Raw genomic sequence first — 16,371 nt, forward strand, 5'->3', positions numbered from 1 at the left:
TTCCATAAGAGGTGCTTTCACTTACAGTGTTAGAATTCTAGTAACATATTGTGAACAAATGTACTTTTAGATGCTTCTAAAGAATTGCAGCAAAATTGTATATTTTTTTAGCATTTTGGGAAACATAAAAAAGTTCTGCTTTGAAGTTAAAGATATACGAGGGCCATCCAGGAAGTAGATTACGTTTCCGTCTGTGTCCGCTAGGGGCGGGGCTAGCGCGTCCATCTTGGGGTCAGAGCATTGCGCAGCTCAGTCTGCATCTAGCCGTGCTAGTGAGAGGTTCGTGCTGTGCTCCGTTCAGATACTGTGACGGTTTGAAATGTCTGCGTTAATTGAAAATCCCGCGAGCTGCGAGGTGCGCTCAGTAATAAGGTTTCTGACTGCAAAAAACTGTAAACCGATAGAAATCTATCGGCAGCTTCGTGAAGTGTATGGGGACAACATTATCACTGAAGGTGGAGTGCGTCAGTGGGTCATAAGATTTGAAAATGGCCGAACCAATGTTCACGACGAAGATCGAAGTGGGAGACCCAGCATAGTGACCGCCGAACTTCTCGAAAAAGTCGATGCTAAAGTCCGTGAAAATCAAAATTTCACAATAACGGAACTTTCTTTGAGTTTTCCACAAATTTCACGAAGTTTGTTGCACGAAATCATCAGCGAAAAGCTTGGTTACCACAAGTTTTGTGCAAGATGGATTCCAAAAATCTTGACAGAGGACCACAAAAATCAGCGAATGGCTGCAGCGTTGAACTTTTTGGACGCTTACCATAAGGATGGTGACTCTTTACTCGATCGCATCGTTACTGGTGACGAAGCATGGGTGAAACATGTGAACTGTGAAACGAAATTGCAATCAATGCAGTGGGGGCACACAAGTTCTCCCCAAAAACCCAAGAAATGCATGCAAACAATGTCGGCAAGGAAGATGATGGCGACTGTTTTTTGGGACAGAAAAGGTGTAATTTTGGTGGACTTCCTGGAAAGAGGCACTACAATAAACTCTCAAAGGTATTGCCAAACTCTCCAAAAACTCAGAAGAGCAATTCAAAACAAGCGCAGAGGAATGTTGAGCTCTAAGATCTTGTTGATTCACGACAACGCCCGGCCCCACACGGCAAATGTCACTCGTAAAGTTCTTGAATCTTTTAAGTGGGAGTTGTTTCCTCATCCGCCGTACAGTCCCGACCTGGCACCGAGCGACTTCCACCTATTCCCAGCAATGAAGAAGTGGCTGGCTATGCAGCGTTTTGATGATGACGCACAGCTGCAAGAAGAGGTAACGAAGTGGTTGAAGGCGCAGGCGGCCGAATTTTTCGACGAAGGAATTTCCAAGCTCGTACATCGCTACGATAAATGCCTTAATTTGTATGGTGACTATGTAGAAAAGTAGTATTTGAGTGTGGCTTTCATCTGTATATAATAAAATTTGTTTCCTATACTTTGTTTATTTTTTTATTCCAAAACGTAATCTACTTTCTGGATAGCCCTCGTATATCATCTCGTAGATCATGAAACTGTTACCACGAAATGCGATTTAGCACCGTTTTGGATAAGTGTGACGTATTTTGGATAGGCGTCACAACATGCTCATATCTATAATTTTGTTTGGCATATCTCCAATTGATTTCTGATAAGCTTTGTTTTTGTGAACAAGCATATAAATTAATTGCTATTGCTGTATTGTTTTTCTATTTTGAAAAAAAAAAAAAAAAAAAAAAAAAAAAAAAAAAAATGAAACTTAAGACATTCTTTCTACAGAAGAGCAAGCATTAGATAATTCTCAAAGTTATGGGTCCTGCCATCCAAAAGGATGTGTATTAATGGACACTGTATGATCAGCTACATATAGCCAACAAAATTGTGGTAGATGGGAACTTACTTGCGAGAAGTTTGTACTCGTCGTAGTGTTCTAAACAGCCTTTGAAAAAGGGCCTAACAAAATGCTTGAAATCAACAAAAAACATATTCTGAAATGCAAAATGCAGTGGGGGTAAATACTAGTTGTTTATTAAATAAAAAGACATCATTTGTTTCAGAATTCTGCTGGAATGATTGGCACACCTTTGTAAAATCTCTGCCAACTTTCAAGGTCAACAGGATGACAAAATAAGTCGCAAATGTAAAACATGTGGAAGTGATGAATAGCCAGAAAAGCAACCCACATCTTAGACAGATAACCTGTGTTTTTACCATATTCACATAAGAAAACCTAAATAGTTATTTGCATAATAGTATATATATATATTATAATTTAATCTGCATTGTTTGATTAGTGGAGTTTTTAAATTTTATTGCATTTTCATAAATCATGTAAATGTTTGGTAAAAGTATAACAAAAGTAGCCACTTATTATTTATTCTGCTCTAATTTTCTTGGTGATGTGTTTCTTGGTAAGAAACAAAATGTCAAAAGTACACACTAGAGATGAAAAGAAAGAACAAGGTAGCACAAAATGAAGTACTTTGAAATAGTTTCATTCCAATATAAAACACAATTTTATTGCCATCATTGCATTGAAAGCATTTTTCAATGGCCTCCATTAAGTATGTGTCCAAAAGCTGCATTGCAGTATCTTGAATCTTATGCCATTTTGTGCATCTCTGTAACTACTCATTGTTCTGAATATGCATCTTTGAAGCTGGATTGTCAAAACCGTTGTTTTTATTTGGCTCCAATAAAAATGCTTTCCATTCTCAAAATAGATAAGAAATCCAAAATGTCGCTGAAAATGTTTTGCTGTCAAAAATAAGTCATCATTGAGAAAATGTGAGCCAGGATAAATAAGTACAAAATTTACTGCTATTATAAGCTAATTGTTACTGTTATAAGTTAATTTCTTATTAAGTTTATGTGTTATTTTAACTTATATTTATTTCCTTTAAGCGTATGGCTCAAGAAGTTACCTATAGGTATCGGACAGTTACTGTTCCTGATTCTCAAGCTGCTAACTGTTTGTATGTGAATGGGACCCTTATTCATAGATCTGAATTTCCTGACAGCACGAAGGTAATCCATTTTGTCCTTGAGAGTTTTTCATGTTCATCATCTGAAATTGATCTTTTAAGAAAATTTTTAAGAGAGAGATTTCAAAATTCTGTAATTATTTAAAAAGTAGCTGTGCTGAGCTGAGGAATGTTATTTAGTTGGTAAGGATATACATCTAGGTGTAAATAATTATTTATGCTTGTAAAAATGGTATGCCAACTAGAAAATGAATAACTCTAATTTTTTTCCCACAATTTAAAAAGCTGTAAATTTGAAGAGCCACAAAAAGCAGGCCTCCATTGTCAGAAACAAGAAATTCTGCTCAGAGGGCAATAAGAAATATGTATTTTGCAGCTGTTAGTCTTGAGCTTGCATAATTAAATTTTGCCTGACAACCAGTTAATAATATTAGTGAAGAAATGAAATGATAGCGTACAGCCAATGTATGTATGTTAAGGGCAAAATGTGCTTTAAGTGAATTCTTCTAAAACATTTGAACTACCATGAGTACAGCTAATTTTCTCAATTTGATTTTTAAAGTTTGCTGACTTATTATTCCTTATGTTATTGAATATAAGTAAATGACCACTGGATACTGTATATCAAGCTTAATAAAAAAATGTACTTTTTTATTTTTCGTGTTGACTATTTTTGACCACCAAAAAAGAAGGGATTAGAAAAGAAAAATAACTGTCACCAAATAATGCGATTTAATGCAAAAAATGGGTAAGCATCATGTCACAACACATTTATTAGATTTTCACTTTATAACCTTCATGTAAACTTCGTTAATTCTTCAGGAGCCAGTTTATCTGACACTATAATGGTCTAACATTATCTGATTATTTTCTAATTTAAGAGCCATCTGTTTCTCCCAAACTGCTAACGAGCTACACGTTTGAGCTCAGATCTTTTTAAGTTCTTTGTGTACTATATCTGTAGCATATATCTGTTAATTATCTAACTAAATAAAGAGAGATGTCCCTTCAAACTTATTTGGAATGATTGATGAAAGTTTAGTGAGATCTTCAACTTTCATGGTCAACAGAAAAATACATAAGTATTGAAAAAAATTGTTGCTTAATACAGCTTCAGTGCACTAAAATAATGGTGTGAACAGCATCTAAAAATAAAGAAATGCAATTTATTTTATTGTATATGTAACTTGCATTGTATTTACATTGTAAATATTTTCTTCAGCTTACCTCATTAATTTTTATTGTTCTGTATTGTAATGAAACAAAAAAATGTGAATGGTCTTTCATAAATATTAATAAAACTAAAAAATACAATACAGTATAATGGACGTCCGGATTAGAGACTTTGTACTGTAGTCACTTCTATAGCAACTCTCCATTATCATGCACAGTTTTATGTAATCTTCTAACAAATACTTTCTAATCAAGAGACTAAGTTAAAGCTTTCACAGTTCAGGGATTTAAATGCTAGTTAATTATTCAAATTAATGCTCATTTCATTCATGACTATATCCCTCAAATTGAAGTTCAATAAAATCAAGTTTTTAAAACTACTTGGTTGGGTTTGGTTTATTTGATTACAGCAAAGCACATGAGGACTATCTGTGTAAGAGGGTGGTTGCCTTTATGCAGGACTTTTTAAGGGAAACTGGCTTGAATACACATTACAGATTGGGAAAACCACAAAAAATGCACATGTAGCCAGCCCGTTCACTGGGATTTGAACTACAAGTTTTCAGCGACTTTACCACTCGGCCACTAGTGGACACCTTAAAATACTTTCAATAGAATTTACATTTTCTTATCATTGGACAGTTTAATCAATGTTCAAAAAGAGTCGTCGTATGTACACTGCTCAAAAAAAAGAAAAAATGGGACAGTCCTATATCTCCCGATCTACTGGGCCGATTGACAAAATTCAAATTGCGTTCTTCATGTCTCGAAAGGATATATATTAGATTTATATATAGCACTATTCTAACATGGGTATTTTGACACAAAATCGGACTTTTTCTGAAATAACATACCAATTTTTTTACATATTTCGATTCTACGACTCAAATTACGCCTAAATATGAAATTTTGTAAAATTTGGAGCGAAATTTACGGAGAAATTCACAAATTTATGTTGGCACTTTTTTGTCAGTTTGCGCCAAGTATACTTCACTTGGCGAACTTCTTAATATATGGCAACCTAGTTTCCTTTCCCGTGAGAGGAAAAAAAGTCACCATCGTTCCTTTTTTCCGAAGGTAAAAATTTACTCTTGTTTAAAAAAAAAAAAAAAAAAAAAAGATAGAAAGAATTTAAAAAAAATATTAAAAAATTTATTTAAAAAAATAGCTTTTCATATAGTATTAAATATTTATTACGCATCATTGAGGGAAAAAATGTCATATAATTAATTCTTCGTAAAATTTTACTTGAAATTTAAGGTTAAAAATATCTGTGGCAATACAGTGTAACAAAAATCCATAGACCACATTTGGCGTTATTATCGCTCAAAAAAAAGATGCCAAATTTCAAAATGCGAAAATATGTAAATTTGTGTATATCTTAGAAAATTTTGAATAAAAAAGTCTAATTTTTTGCAGATATGCTTAAAAATATACCTACTTTAAGATGATGGTAAAACTTTTATAGGTTATAATTCAAAATTTTTTTCGAAAAATTTATAAAAATTATTTAAAAATAGAAATTTAAAAAATAAAATACAAAAAATGGGTAAATTTTATTTGGAATGAACCTAAATTTCGAAATGTGAGAGAAAAAATCAAAAAAGTTTAATAAAAAAAGAGATATTAATAAATATTTGCCAAATTCAATTAACATTGAGGAGCTAAAATTTTGAGAGCTAATATTTCAAAAGCTACTCGTACGATTTTTACAAAACTTGGTATTCTGGCATAATTTGAGTCATAGAATTGAAATATGTAAAAAAATTGGTATGTTATTTCAGAAAAAGTCCGATTTTGTGTCAAAATACCTATGTTAGAATAGTGCTATATATAATTCTAATATATATCCTAAGTCGCGCTTTCGAGACATGAAAAACGCAGTTTGAATTTCGTGAATCGCCCCAGTAGAACGGGAGATATAGCACTGTCCCATTTTTTTTTTTGAGCAGTGTACAATTCAATCTTCTGGATACAATTTTGTTAATATTTTTCCCCATGAATAGGATTTCTCTTGCCCGTTTTAGAAACAATTATAGTGCATTGCACTTTTGGAGAAATGATTTCATCCAAACAAAATAAAAAGTAAAGGCACTGCTGATCATAGTTTTTTAAACTGTATAGCTTATTTTTTACATTGCTGGCTATTAAAATTGTAACAAATAACTCATAGATCTAAAATTTACATTGTTGGTAGGACTTAAATGATTAAAATTACAGTGCCTGTGCTAATAATTCTACTTGTACTGCTGATCATAGTTTTCTAAACTGTATAGCTTATATTTTACATTGCTGGCTATTAAAATTGTAACAAGTAACTCGTAGATGTAAAATTTACATTGTTGGTAGGACTTAAATGATTAAAATTACAGTGCCTGTGCTAATAATGCTACTTGTAACAGAGCCTAGAATAAGTGTAAAAGAAAAGAAAGGATGAAATTATTGCATAGGAAACATGTTTTGTTTTTGTTTGATTAGAAGTGTAAAGTTAGAAGAAAGAACATATAGCAGTATGTGCCTGAATGTGATCATGAAAGAATAAAAATATACCTGAATATAATATCTCAAAACTACTGTTCTCATTGGTAAAAGTCTGGTTGTTGTCAGGGAAATAAAGAACCAGGGAGATCAGAAAGGATGGATGGAATGAAATTCAGACATTGAATACCATGACTTACCTGTGCTTGAGAGGACAGACAGTTTCAGCAAATGATTATATTCATGTGTCAGATGTACCTAACATGTGGTATATCGCACAGTTAGAAATGTCTGCATGTACACTGCTCAAAAAAAAAAAAAAAAAAAAAAAAAAAGGGACGGTCCTATATCTCCCGATCTACTGGGCCGATTGACAAAATTCAAATTGCGTTCTTCATGTCTCGAAAGGATATATATTAGATTGATATATAGCACTATTCTAACATAGGTATTTTGACACAAAATCGGACTTTTTCTGAAGTAACATACCAATTTTTTTACATATTTCGATTCTACGACTCAAATTACGCCTAAATATGAAATTTTGTAAAATTTGGAGCGAAATTTACGGAGAAATTCACAAATTTATGTTGGCACTTTTTTGTCAGTTTGCGCCAAGAATACTTCACTTGGCGAACTTCTTAATATATGGCAACCTAGTTTCCTTTCCGGTGAGAGGGAAAAAAGTCACCATTGTTCCTTTTTTCCAAATAATATTCTTTATATTATATTTTTAATTGTAACTTATTATTTTAAGTAATTTTTTCTTTTTCGAATTTCATTTTAATTGTTTAAGTTGCATGGTTTTTTTCGAATAACTGTTTTAAAAATTTCTATTTACCTATTCGAACTGCGTAAATAAAGGTGCAGCGTTTATTTTTTTTTCAAATAGTTTTCTTTATATATATTTTTTTGTCATAGTTATTATTTTAGGTAATTTTTAAATTCTTATACTTTTATTTTAATTGTTTGTGTTGCATTGTCTCTTCAGATAATTGTTTTAAAATTTTCTATTTATTCCTTCGAACTGAGCATTTTAAATATATTTATTAATATAAATTTTCCAGAATTTGATTTTATTTATTTGAATTGCGTTTCTTTCGGAGGAATACTTTGTACCCCAGACTACGATGCGTTTGAAAACTGCATTTATTAAAAGAGAAAATACAGTAAAGCACAGTTAACATGCCTTTCAATGTTCCGTTCAGAAAAGATATATATAAATAGGAGAGATGTATAACCGACATTTTAAATTAGGATGACTTACATACACTGCTTTAAACAGTTTTACAATTGTGCCCATTGCTTTACACAATTTTATCCTACATTTGGTTTCTTAAATGTTATTCATATTTTAGACAAATATTTTATTTTTGAAATCGTAAGAATCAAATAGCATAAGATTAAAAAGTTTTAAATTTAATAAAAAATACAAATACTAAATTTTACCCCAAAATTTATTTTTTCTTCTCTTTTTCTTCAGACATTATACTTTATTCTTGCTCTTTTTCTTTAGGCATTCCGCAAGTATATTAAAAAGCATCCAACTTTTCGAAATATCTTGATATTTCTGACAATCATTTTAAATAAAGTTATCGCCTTCCATTTCATAAAGGCCCATAAACGGCCGAGTGGTAAAGTCGCTGAACACTGGTAGTTCACTCTGGGGTTCGAATCCTGGTAAACGGGCTGGTTGCATGGGCGTTTTCGTGGATTTTCTCATGTGTATCGTGTATGCCAACTGGTTTCCCTTAGAAAGTTCTTCACAAAGGCATCCTTCTTTTTAGGCAGATAGCCCTGCTTTGACGTAACTTAATAATCCAGTTCAATCCATTTCATCAATATTTGGTCAGAGCCTTTATCAGTCTTTAGAGGCTAAACATTTTGAAGGTATGAGATGAAAGGAAAGACTGGTTTCATCAAGAGGTTTTGGTTTATTTAATTATGACAAAGCACACCAGGGCTATCTGCCTAAGGGAAGGGATGCCTTCGTGGAGGACTTTCTAAGGGAAACTGGCTCGCATACACGTTACACATGGGGAAAACCACGAAAACGGCCATGCCACCAGCCCGTTCACGGGATTCGAACCTCGGACCGAACTACCAGCGTTCAGCGCTGTTTCACCAGGAGGAAAAAAAAACCTCTTTAAGTGACACCCACATACATCACTGGATAAACTCCTGAATCTTCAAATAATTCGAATGAGAAAATCATGGGATTCTCCATTTATGATATGATATGATGTTCTATAACGTAATTTAAATTTATGCAACAATATAGTCTAAAACCAGTCGCTCTTCACTTTAATCTGCAATGATATCGTTTTTATCTTTTCTGTTAACACAAACTCAATTGATGGTGTTTTCTAGTGTACACATCCAAGTGTTTTCTCTTTGAGCACCTAAATTTTTTGAAGTATACTGAAAGTATATTCAAAAGCGTCCAACTTTTTGAAACATCTTGGTATGTCTGACAGCCAAATTTCCCTGCAAATTCTTGCTTACTTTTCTCCCTAATTTTCTTCTTTCCTTCTACAGTTATTTTCAGTGCCCACACAAGAAAATTAAGATTTTTCGATTGCTAGACTCCCATAAATTTTGCATTCTTCTCAATTTTTTAAAATATGAATTACATGAATTGCGTTTCAGCTGAAGACAGCTTTTCATTTTCTAGTCATTTTAACTATAAATAAAGTTTAAAGCGAAGTCCAAAGGATAAATATTTTAATTAAAAGATTTTTGCTAAATGAGAAAGAAATAAAACAGTCCAGCAGGGTTTATTCTGTACCACCGAATGACTCGATTCTTATATCGGCTGAAACAATCTGAATCATATTAAAGATCATGTTTTTTATACAATCTATAACGCGAGAAAAAAATTAAGAGAATTAATATAAAAGATTATATTTATATATATATTTTTAAAGCTGGGACATGAACCAAACTGTCAAACTTTTAAATTTACATGGTGGTTATAATTAAAATTCCAATTTGAAAGGGTCATAAAAGGAAAACTACCGGACCAAATGTTATCAAACTTGGGAATCATGTAAAGCAGGTTATGGGAATTTATTTTCCGCGGGAAAAAAAAAAAAAGAGTTCAAAAACTCACCACCAGGGCGAAAATGGCGCTGTATACAATATTGTTAAATGAAATAAGACATGAAAACATCTGTTTAAAATGTGTTTAATAGTTTCCGAAACGTGTTACAAAGCATGTTCAATGTAGTGTCCAGCATTTTCCGAAAGCAAGTTAAATCCTGTTACTGCATTCTCAACAGCAGCTTTTAGCATATCAGGAGGAATGTTACGGACATGTTGGTGTATCACATTTTTCATTTCTGCCAAATTGTTTAGATTATCACCATAAACAGTGCTTTTGAGATGAGATAATAAAAGCCAAAAGTCACAGAGGTTGAGGTCTGGTGGGAAGAGGGGAAGTGTTGGCCTATAAGACGTTCATTCGTGAAATGTTGCCTAAGTAACTGTGTGACACACGTGAGGTTAGGCCCAGCTCTGCATAAAAATTGTAGTATCTAAAATGCCACGTTACTGCAGTTCATGTATCACGAAACATTTTAAAATTGACTCTCTAAGTGAGCTGCAATCACAGTGGTCCAGCTGTCGACTGCTCTTCAGAGAAAAATGGTTCAATTATAAAACTAGCTGTCATTCCACACCGTTGTGGAATGACTGCTATGCAATCGAATGCAGTAGGAGAATGCAATGGAACTAGGTAGATAGCATGAGGGACTTCTTTCGCCCAAATAGATTTAAAGCGTTTTGAATCAGTGTCTTCACGTTTTAGGGCCGAATTCAGGGTTAAAAAATTACAATTTAGTGATCTGTCAGAAAACGATTTCCAGATTGTACGCACTTGTGTGAGTGATTTGCGATCTCACATTTTCTAATCGCTAATTCGTGGTTTTCACGGACGAATTTCTCACTTACACGGATGGCGCACTCGACGTTTATCGAATTTCACGCCTTTAAATGATATATTGCTTAATTCAAAGTTTCTTAAGGGTATACAACATATTAAACTCGTGTAACAAAAGGTTAAGTTAGATTCCGACCCATATTTCGTTTAACAATATTGTATACAGCACCATTTTGCCCTGGTGGTGAGGTTTCGAACTTCCTTTTTCCGCGGAAAATAAATTCCCATGACCTCCTTTACATGATTACCAAATTTGATAACATTTGATCCAGTAGTTTTCCTTTTATGACAGTTTCAATGTGGAACTTTAATTATAACTACTCTGTTTATTATTAAATTTTAATTTGAAGCTATGCGTTATATGTATACCATGCGTAAATTTTTTGCTTTTATGAAAAAATAAAGAATCGAAGCAAATACACTTAGGGTAATGGACCAAAACTGAAAAAATTTCCCCTCCCTCCAAAAATCAAATATTGAAACTTCGACCTTGAATTCATTGGATTATCGAAATATTTAATTTGACTTATTTCTAAGTCCTAGTTCTGACAACAATGCCGTCAAGAATTCTGAATTACTTTAGCTGAAGTAAAAGATTTAGTATTATATTCACTGTATGTTAATAATGTAATCAGAGTGTAATAAAAATAGATTATAGAATTTGCGCTGATGCAACTTTTGTCTGACTGCACAACATGTAATGGAAGAGAAGGCTTGTAGGGATCTGTTTTTGACATGCCTCTAAAATTAGATGTCATACTCCTTTTGTCTCTTCAATGTCAAAAAACTTTCCTTTGAGAGGCAACTTTAGTTTTGGGGAAAGAAAAAAAAAAAAAAATCACAAGAAGACAAATTTGAAGAACATGCAGGACGATTGAGTACACATACTTATTTTAGGAACACAAGCGGTTCTCCGATCGGTTATTGAATAATGAAAAGATGCATTGTCATGCAATAAAAACATTTGGAATACGTTTTCTGACTGAATAACGTAAGATTAAGTCATCTGCTTAATTAAGAGCCATTTAAAAGTCAACTACTCGGCAATTGCAGAATCATTTTGATCCTGAGCTTGTAAGACAAACCTAATATCACTGGATTTAAACACTTCCTTAATCTTGCGAGAACATTCCTTCTTTAGCTCATATTCCAAGAATATTAAGTGAATACAATTATTGCAAAAGAAATTGACTATTCATTTGCACTACGGTTTGGTAGTTAACTAACGAATTAACAAAACTTAAATTCTGCTTTTTGTGTCTAAGAATACAACAATATTTTTTAAATATTTACAAATAAAATATTAAATTGGAGATTTACTTGGAGCCTCATCAGTTGCCTAGCATTTGAAGATTGTTAAATACTAATTGTTTGTTGCAACGTCTAACCCAGGCTTGCATGGTTGGTTTTCATAGTTTTCTATGTTCTCCTTACAAAGGTTCTCTATTAAAGCATCTTAATCAAATAGCTCCCATGTTCTTTCTATGTTCAAATAACCAACTAACTTAGTTTAAGCGCGATTTCCAAGGGAAGTTACTAGCAAAACCCGAATACTCATTAAAAATCATGTAGCTTGCCAATCGAGAGTAACATAAAAGATACGGCGCCAATAATTGAATTGCTGTTACGGTACGCTGTTTCTAAACTTAGATGGTCATTCCTTAATTAAATAGCCCACCAGCGGCTGAGCGGTAAAGATGCTGAGCACTGGTAGTTCGGTCTGAGGTTCGAATCCCGCTAACGGGCTGGCTGCATGGGCGTTTTCGTGGATTTCCCCATGTGTAACGTGTATACCAGCCAGTTTCCCTTAGAAAGTCCTCCACGAAAGCATCCCTCCCTTTAGGCAGATAGCCCTCGTGTGCTTTGCCATAATTAAATAATCCATCTAATCCAATTCAATCCTTAATTAAATATTATTGATTTGTAACTTCTACTAGAGTTGACGGTAAAAATTGAAGTGTAAATAAATAATATCGTGTGCAATCTTGATTAATATAAAATTAAAATTATTTGCATTCAGACAGAAAGTTTTTTGAAATATTTGCAGTTACTTTATAAGAAGGATTTATTAATAACCGTAATAATTACTTATTATACTACTGATGATCAGGATTTAGTTCTTGACAATTACATTCTAAATTAGAATTTTAAGGATTGTCCACAGAACCTGCTGACTTATCCAGCCATTAAATAGCTGCAGTTCATTTCTACATAACCATTGAACTTCCATTAATTCAGTCTCTAGTGGACTCAGTTACTTTATAAGAAGGATTTATTAATAACCGTAATAATTACTTATTATACTACTGATGATCAGGATTTAGTTCTTGACAATTACATTCTAAATTAGAATTTTAAGGATTGTCCACAGAACCTGCTGACTTATCCAGCCATTAAATAGCTGCAGTTCATTTCTACATAACCATTGAACTTCCATTAATTCAGTCTCTAGAGGGTTGTATGTTTATATCATAATTTGACTATTATAAAAATAGTTATTCTAAATCTTATATTTCTCTAAAAATACACTGTGATTTAAAAATATGGATGATAGTATCAGCCGCTTCATAAGCAACAGTTTGTTTAGAAATAAAATATGCAGTTAATGTCATAAAATATTTTCATAAAATTCAAATAAACATCAAACGAAAATTCTCAGTTTTGGACAATTCGAATTAAGTGAAGTTAAAGTAAAGTAGCAGACGATAAAACGCCGAAGGTAAAAATTTACTCTTACAAAAATTTACTTTTATTTTTTCTAAAAAAGGAAGAAAGAGAGAAATTTAAAAAATAGTTAAAAATTTGAATAATATCATCTATAATTAAAAAAAAATAGCTTTTCATATAGTATTAAAAAATGTTTTATTACGCATCTTTGAGAGAAACAATATCATATTATTAATTCTCCGTAAAATTTTACTTGAAATTTAAGGTTAAAAATAGCTGTGGCAATTCACTGTAACAAAAAATCCATAAACCACATTTGGCGTTATTATAGCTCAAAAAAAAGATGCCAAATTTCAAAATGCGAAAATGTGTAAATTCGTGTATATCTTAGAAAATTTTGAATAAAAAAAGTTTATTTTTTGCAGTAATTTTGCAGCACTAATTTTTTGCAGATATGCTTAAAAATACACCTACTTTAAGATGATGGTAAAAATTTTATAGGTTATAATTCAAAATTTTTTTCGAAAAATTTATAAAAATTATTTAAAAATAGAAATTAAAAAAATAAAACTCAAAAAATGGGTAAATTTTATTTGGAATGAACCTAAATTTCGAAATGTGAAAGGAAAAATAAAAAAGTTTAATAAAAAAAGAGATATTAATAAATATTTGCCAAATTCAATTAACATTGAGGAGCTAAAATTTTGAGAGCTAATATTTTAAAAACTACTCGTACGATTTTTACAAAACTTGGTATTCTGGCATAATTTGAGTCGTAGAATCGAAATATGGAAAAAAATTGGTATATTATTTCAGAAAAAGTCCGATTTTGTGTCAAAATACCTATGTTAGAATAGTGCTATATATAAATCTAATATATATCCTAAGTCGCGCTTTCGAGACATGAAAAACGCAGTTTGAATTTTGTCAATCGGCCCAGTAGAACTAGAGATATAGCACTGTCCCTTTTTTTTTTTTTTTTTTTTTTTTGAGCAGTGTACAATGAGATGGTGTCTTGAGAGTTGGGGAATATTTGCTGTTATTTGCCTTCAAGAGTGCAGTACAAATATGTGTTATTACAATGTCATATTGAAGGATGCAGAGCATAAATAAATGGTTCAACATCGTTTTAGACAAGTTTTGTTGTATCCCAGTTGCATCCATTATGCATATTTAACACTCTGATCAGTCACTGTTGCTTTATAGGTATGTTAAGCTTGTGGCTGTTCAGTATCTTCAGGAGCACTCTTGAACCAACTTTCAACAGAAAAATATGCTACCACATGTCACTTTCAACATTGTGTACCTCCCCAAACCCAAAATTGAGAACCTTCCAAATATGCAGCAGGTTATGATTCTGTTTTGACTAGCATATTTACCAGGTTACTCCTCTAATGAACATATTTGGTGTATGACAATGATTCTCAGCTGGTGGTACACAAGAGAAAAATAGGTGGTAAGCAAAGAAACAAAGTATTGTTAGCTGTTAAATTCAAAAATTGAATACTAAATGAAAAAATGGCAATAGAAATTGATGTTTTCTATAGAAATACGAGGGAATTGTGAGTCCAGAGCAGTGATTCTCAGCTGGTGGTAGGTACGCAAGAGAAAGATATGTATTATGCAAAGAAACAAAGTATTTTTAACTATTAAATTCAGAAATTAAATACCCCAACATTCTGTTTAAGTTTTTCCTCTAACACATATGTGTGTGTGAACTGATATTTGTTCAAGGCCAATAGCAGCTAATACTAGTGGTATGCAAGTGAAAAATAGGTGTTATGTAAAGAAAAGTATTTTTAACTATTAAATTCAAAAATTAAATACCCCAACGTCCTGTTTATGTTTTTTCTCTGACACATAAATGTATGCGAACTGAGCTTTGTTCAAGGCCAATAACACCTAACAGACTTTAACAAAATAATCCGTTTTTATTTTCAAAAATATTCCTTTAGCCTTAGATATAACAAAATTTGTCATAAATGATGTTTTTAACCCATTTATGCCTATCGCTAGGAGTAATAGAAATGGAGAAATGGAGGTCGTATTTAATAAGAAATAAAAAGTTCCTATAAAAAGATAAATAGTATCTCAGTTAATTCTTTTAGAGTTGATCAATTTAGTAACATGTCTGTGCTCTATCTTGTCACCATTTCTGTGCTCATATTGCTCTATTTTCAATTAAAATAATTTTTTATGTCAAATTGCTGTCTTTTAAGCAGGTATTTTGCCTTGTTGCTTTGTATTCCTTGCTTTTCTATGCAATTTGAGAATATTGTCGTTTGTTTTTGAAGAGCTTGTAATGTATTCTGTATTTTAATATTTGTGAAAAATAATAACAGATCTGAATTTTCAAAATGGAAAAATGGCTATGGTTGACTAAGCGGTAACCTGTGATGATTCACAGGTGATGGATCCAAGACGATCTACTAGCACTAAGAATATTGAAAAGAAAACTTGTTAATAGAAAATATAATGAGAGTTATCATTTTGTTTTACTTCGAATGTAGATGAAATAGATCCTCAACCTCAATGTGTTGTTTTTGGTGAACTATTATCCAAAAAAGTTTAAAACCATCGATTTGTGAAAGAGAACTTGAATCTAAGCATGTCAGTTCAAAGGATAAATCTGAAGAATATTTTAAGAGGAAATTAGGAGCTCAAAAATAGTAAACAAGTAATGAAAGGTTTTCATTACTTCATGTGAAAAAGCTTTGGAAGCTAGTTACCTAGTAAGCCTAAGGAATTACCAAGACTGGGTAGGCTCACACTATTGGAGAAAACGTTATAATATTACCAGCAGCTAAAGATATCGTTTTAACTTATTCAACGAAAAAGCAGCTAATGAACTTAATAATATTTTGTTATTAAATGATAGAGTAAGTTGACAAATTTATCAAATAAGTTGACAAATTTATGAAATAGCAGATTTGATAAAAGAGACATTTATTTACAAAATAAAACAGTGAGTATTTTGCAGTGCAATTGGATGAAAGTACTCATATAATGTGATTTTAACGTTCAATTATTGGTTTACATACGTTTCGAAGAAGATAAACGGATTGCCGAAAAGTATTTATTTTGTGAATATCTATCTACATGATAGACCAACTGCAAATGAAATTTTAAAAGTAATTGACAGTTTTA

General features: G+C 32.1%; 1 protein-coding gene across 1 annotated transcript in view; it reads left to right on the top strand.

Annotated features, from left to right (window-relative positions):
* The window catches only part of LOC146992673 (N(G),N(G)-dimethylarginine dimethylaminohydrolase 1), a 69,651-nt gene that overhangs the window by 40,798 nt on the left and 12,482 nt on the right, over positions 1 to 16,371 (top strand). The window contains exon 4 of the mRNA XM_085809515.1: positions 2,887 to 3,009. Coding sequence (XP_085665641.1) covers positions 2,887 to 3,009 — 123 coding nt within the window. The remainder of the gene's footprint in view (positions 1 to 2,886; positions 3,010 to 16,371) is intronic.

Source organism: Stegodyphus dumicola, chromosome X2 (genome assembly GCF_044657685.1).
Source record: "Stegodyphus dumicola isolate Sdum_Otavi_A_Nest chromosome X2, ASM4465768v1".
Classification (NCBI taxonomy): Eukaryota; Metazoa; Arthropoda; class Arachnida; order Araneae; family Eresidae; genus Stegodyphus; species Stegodyphus dumicola.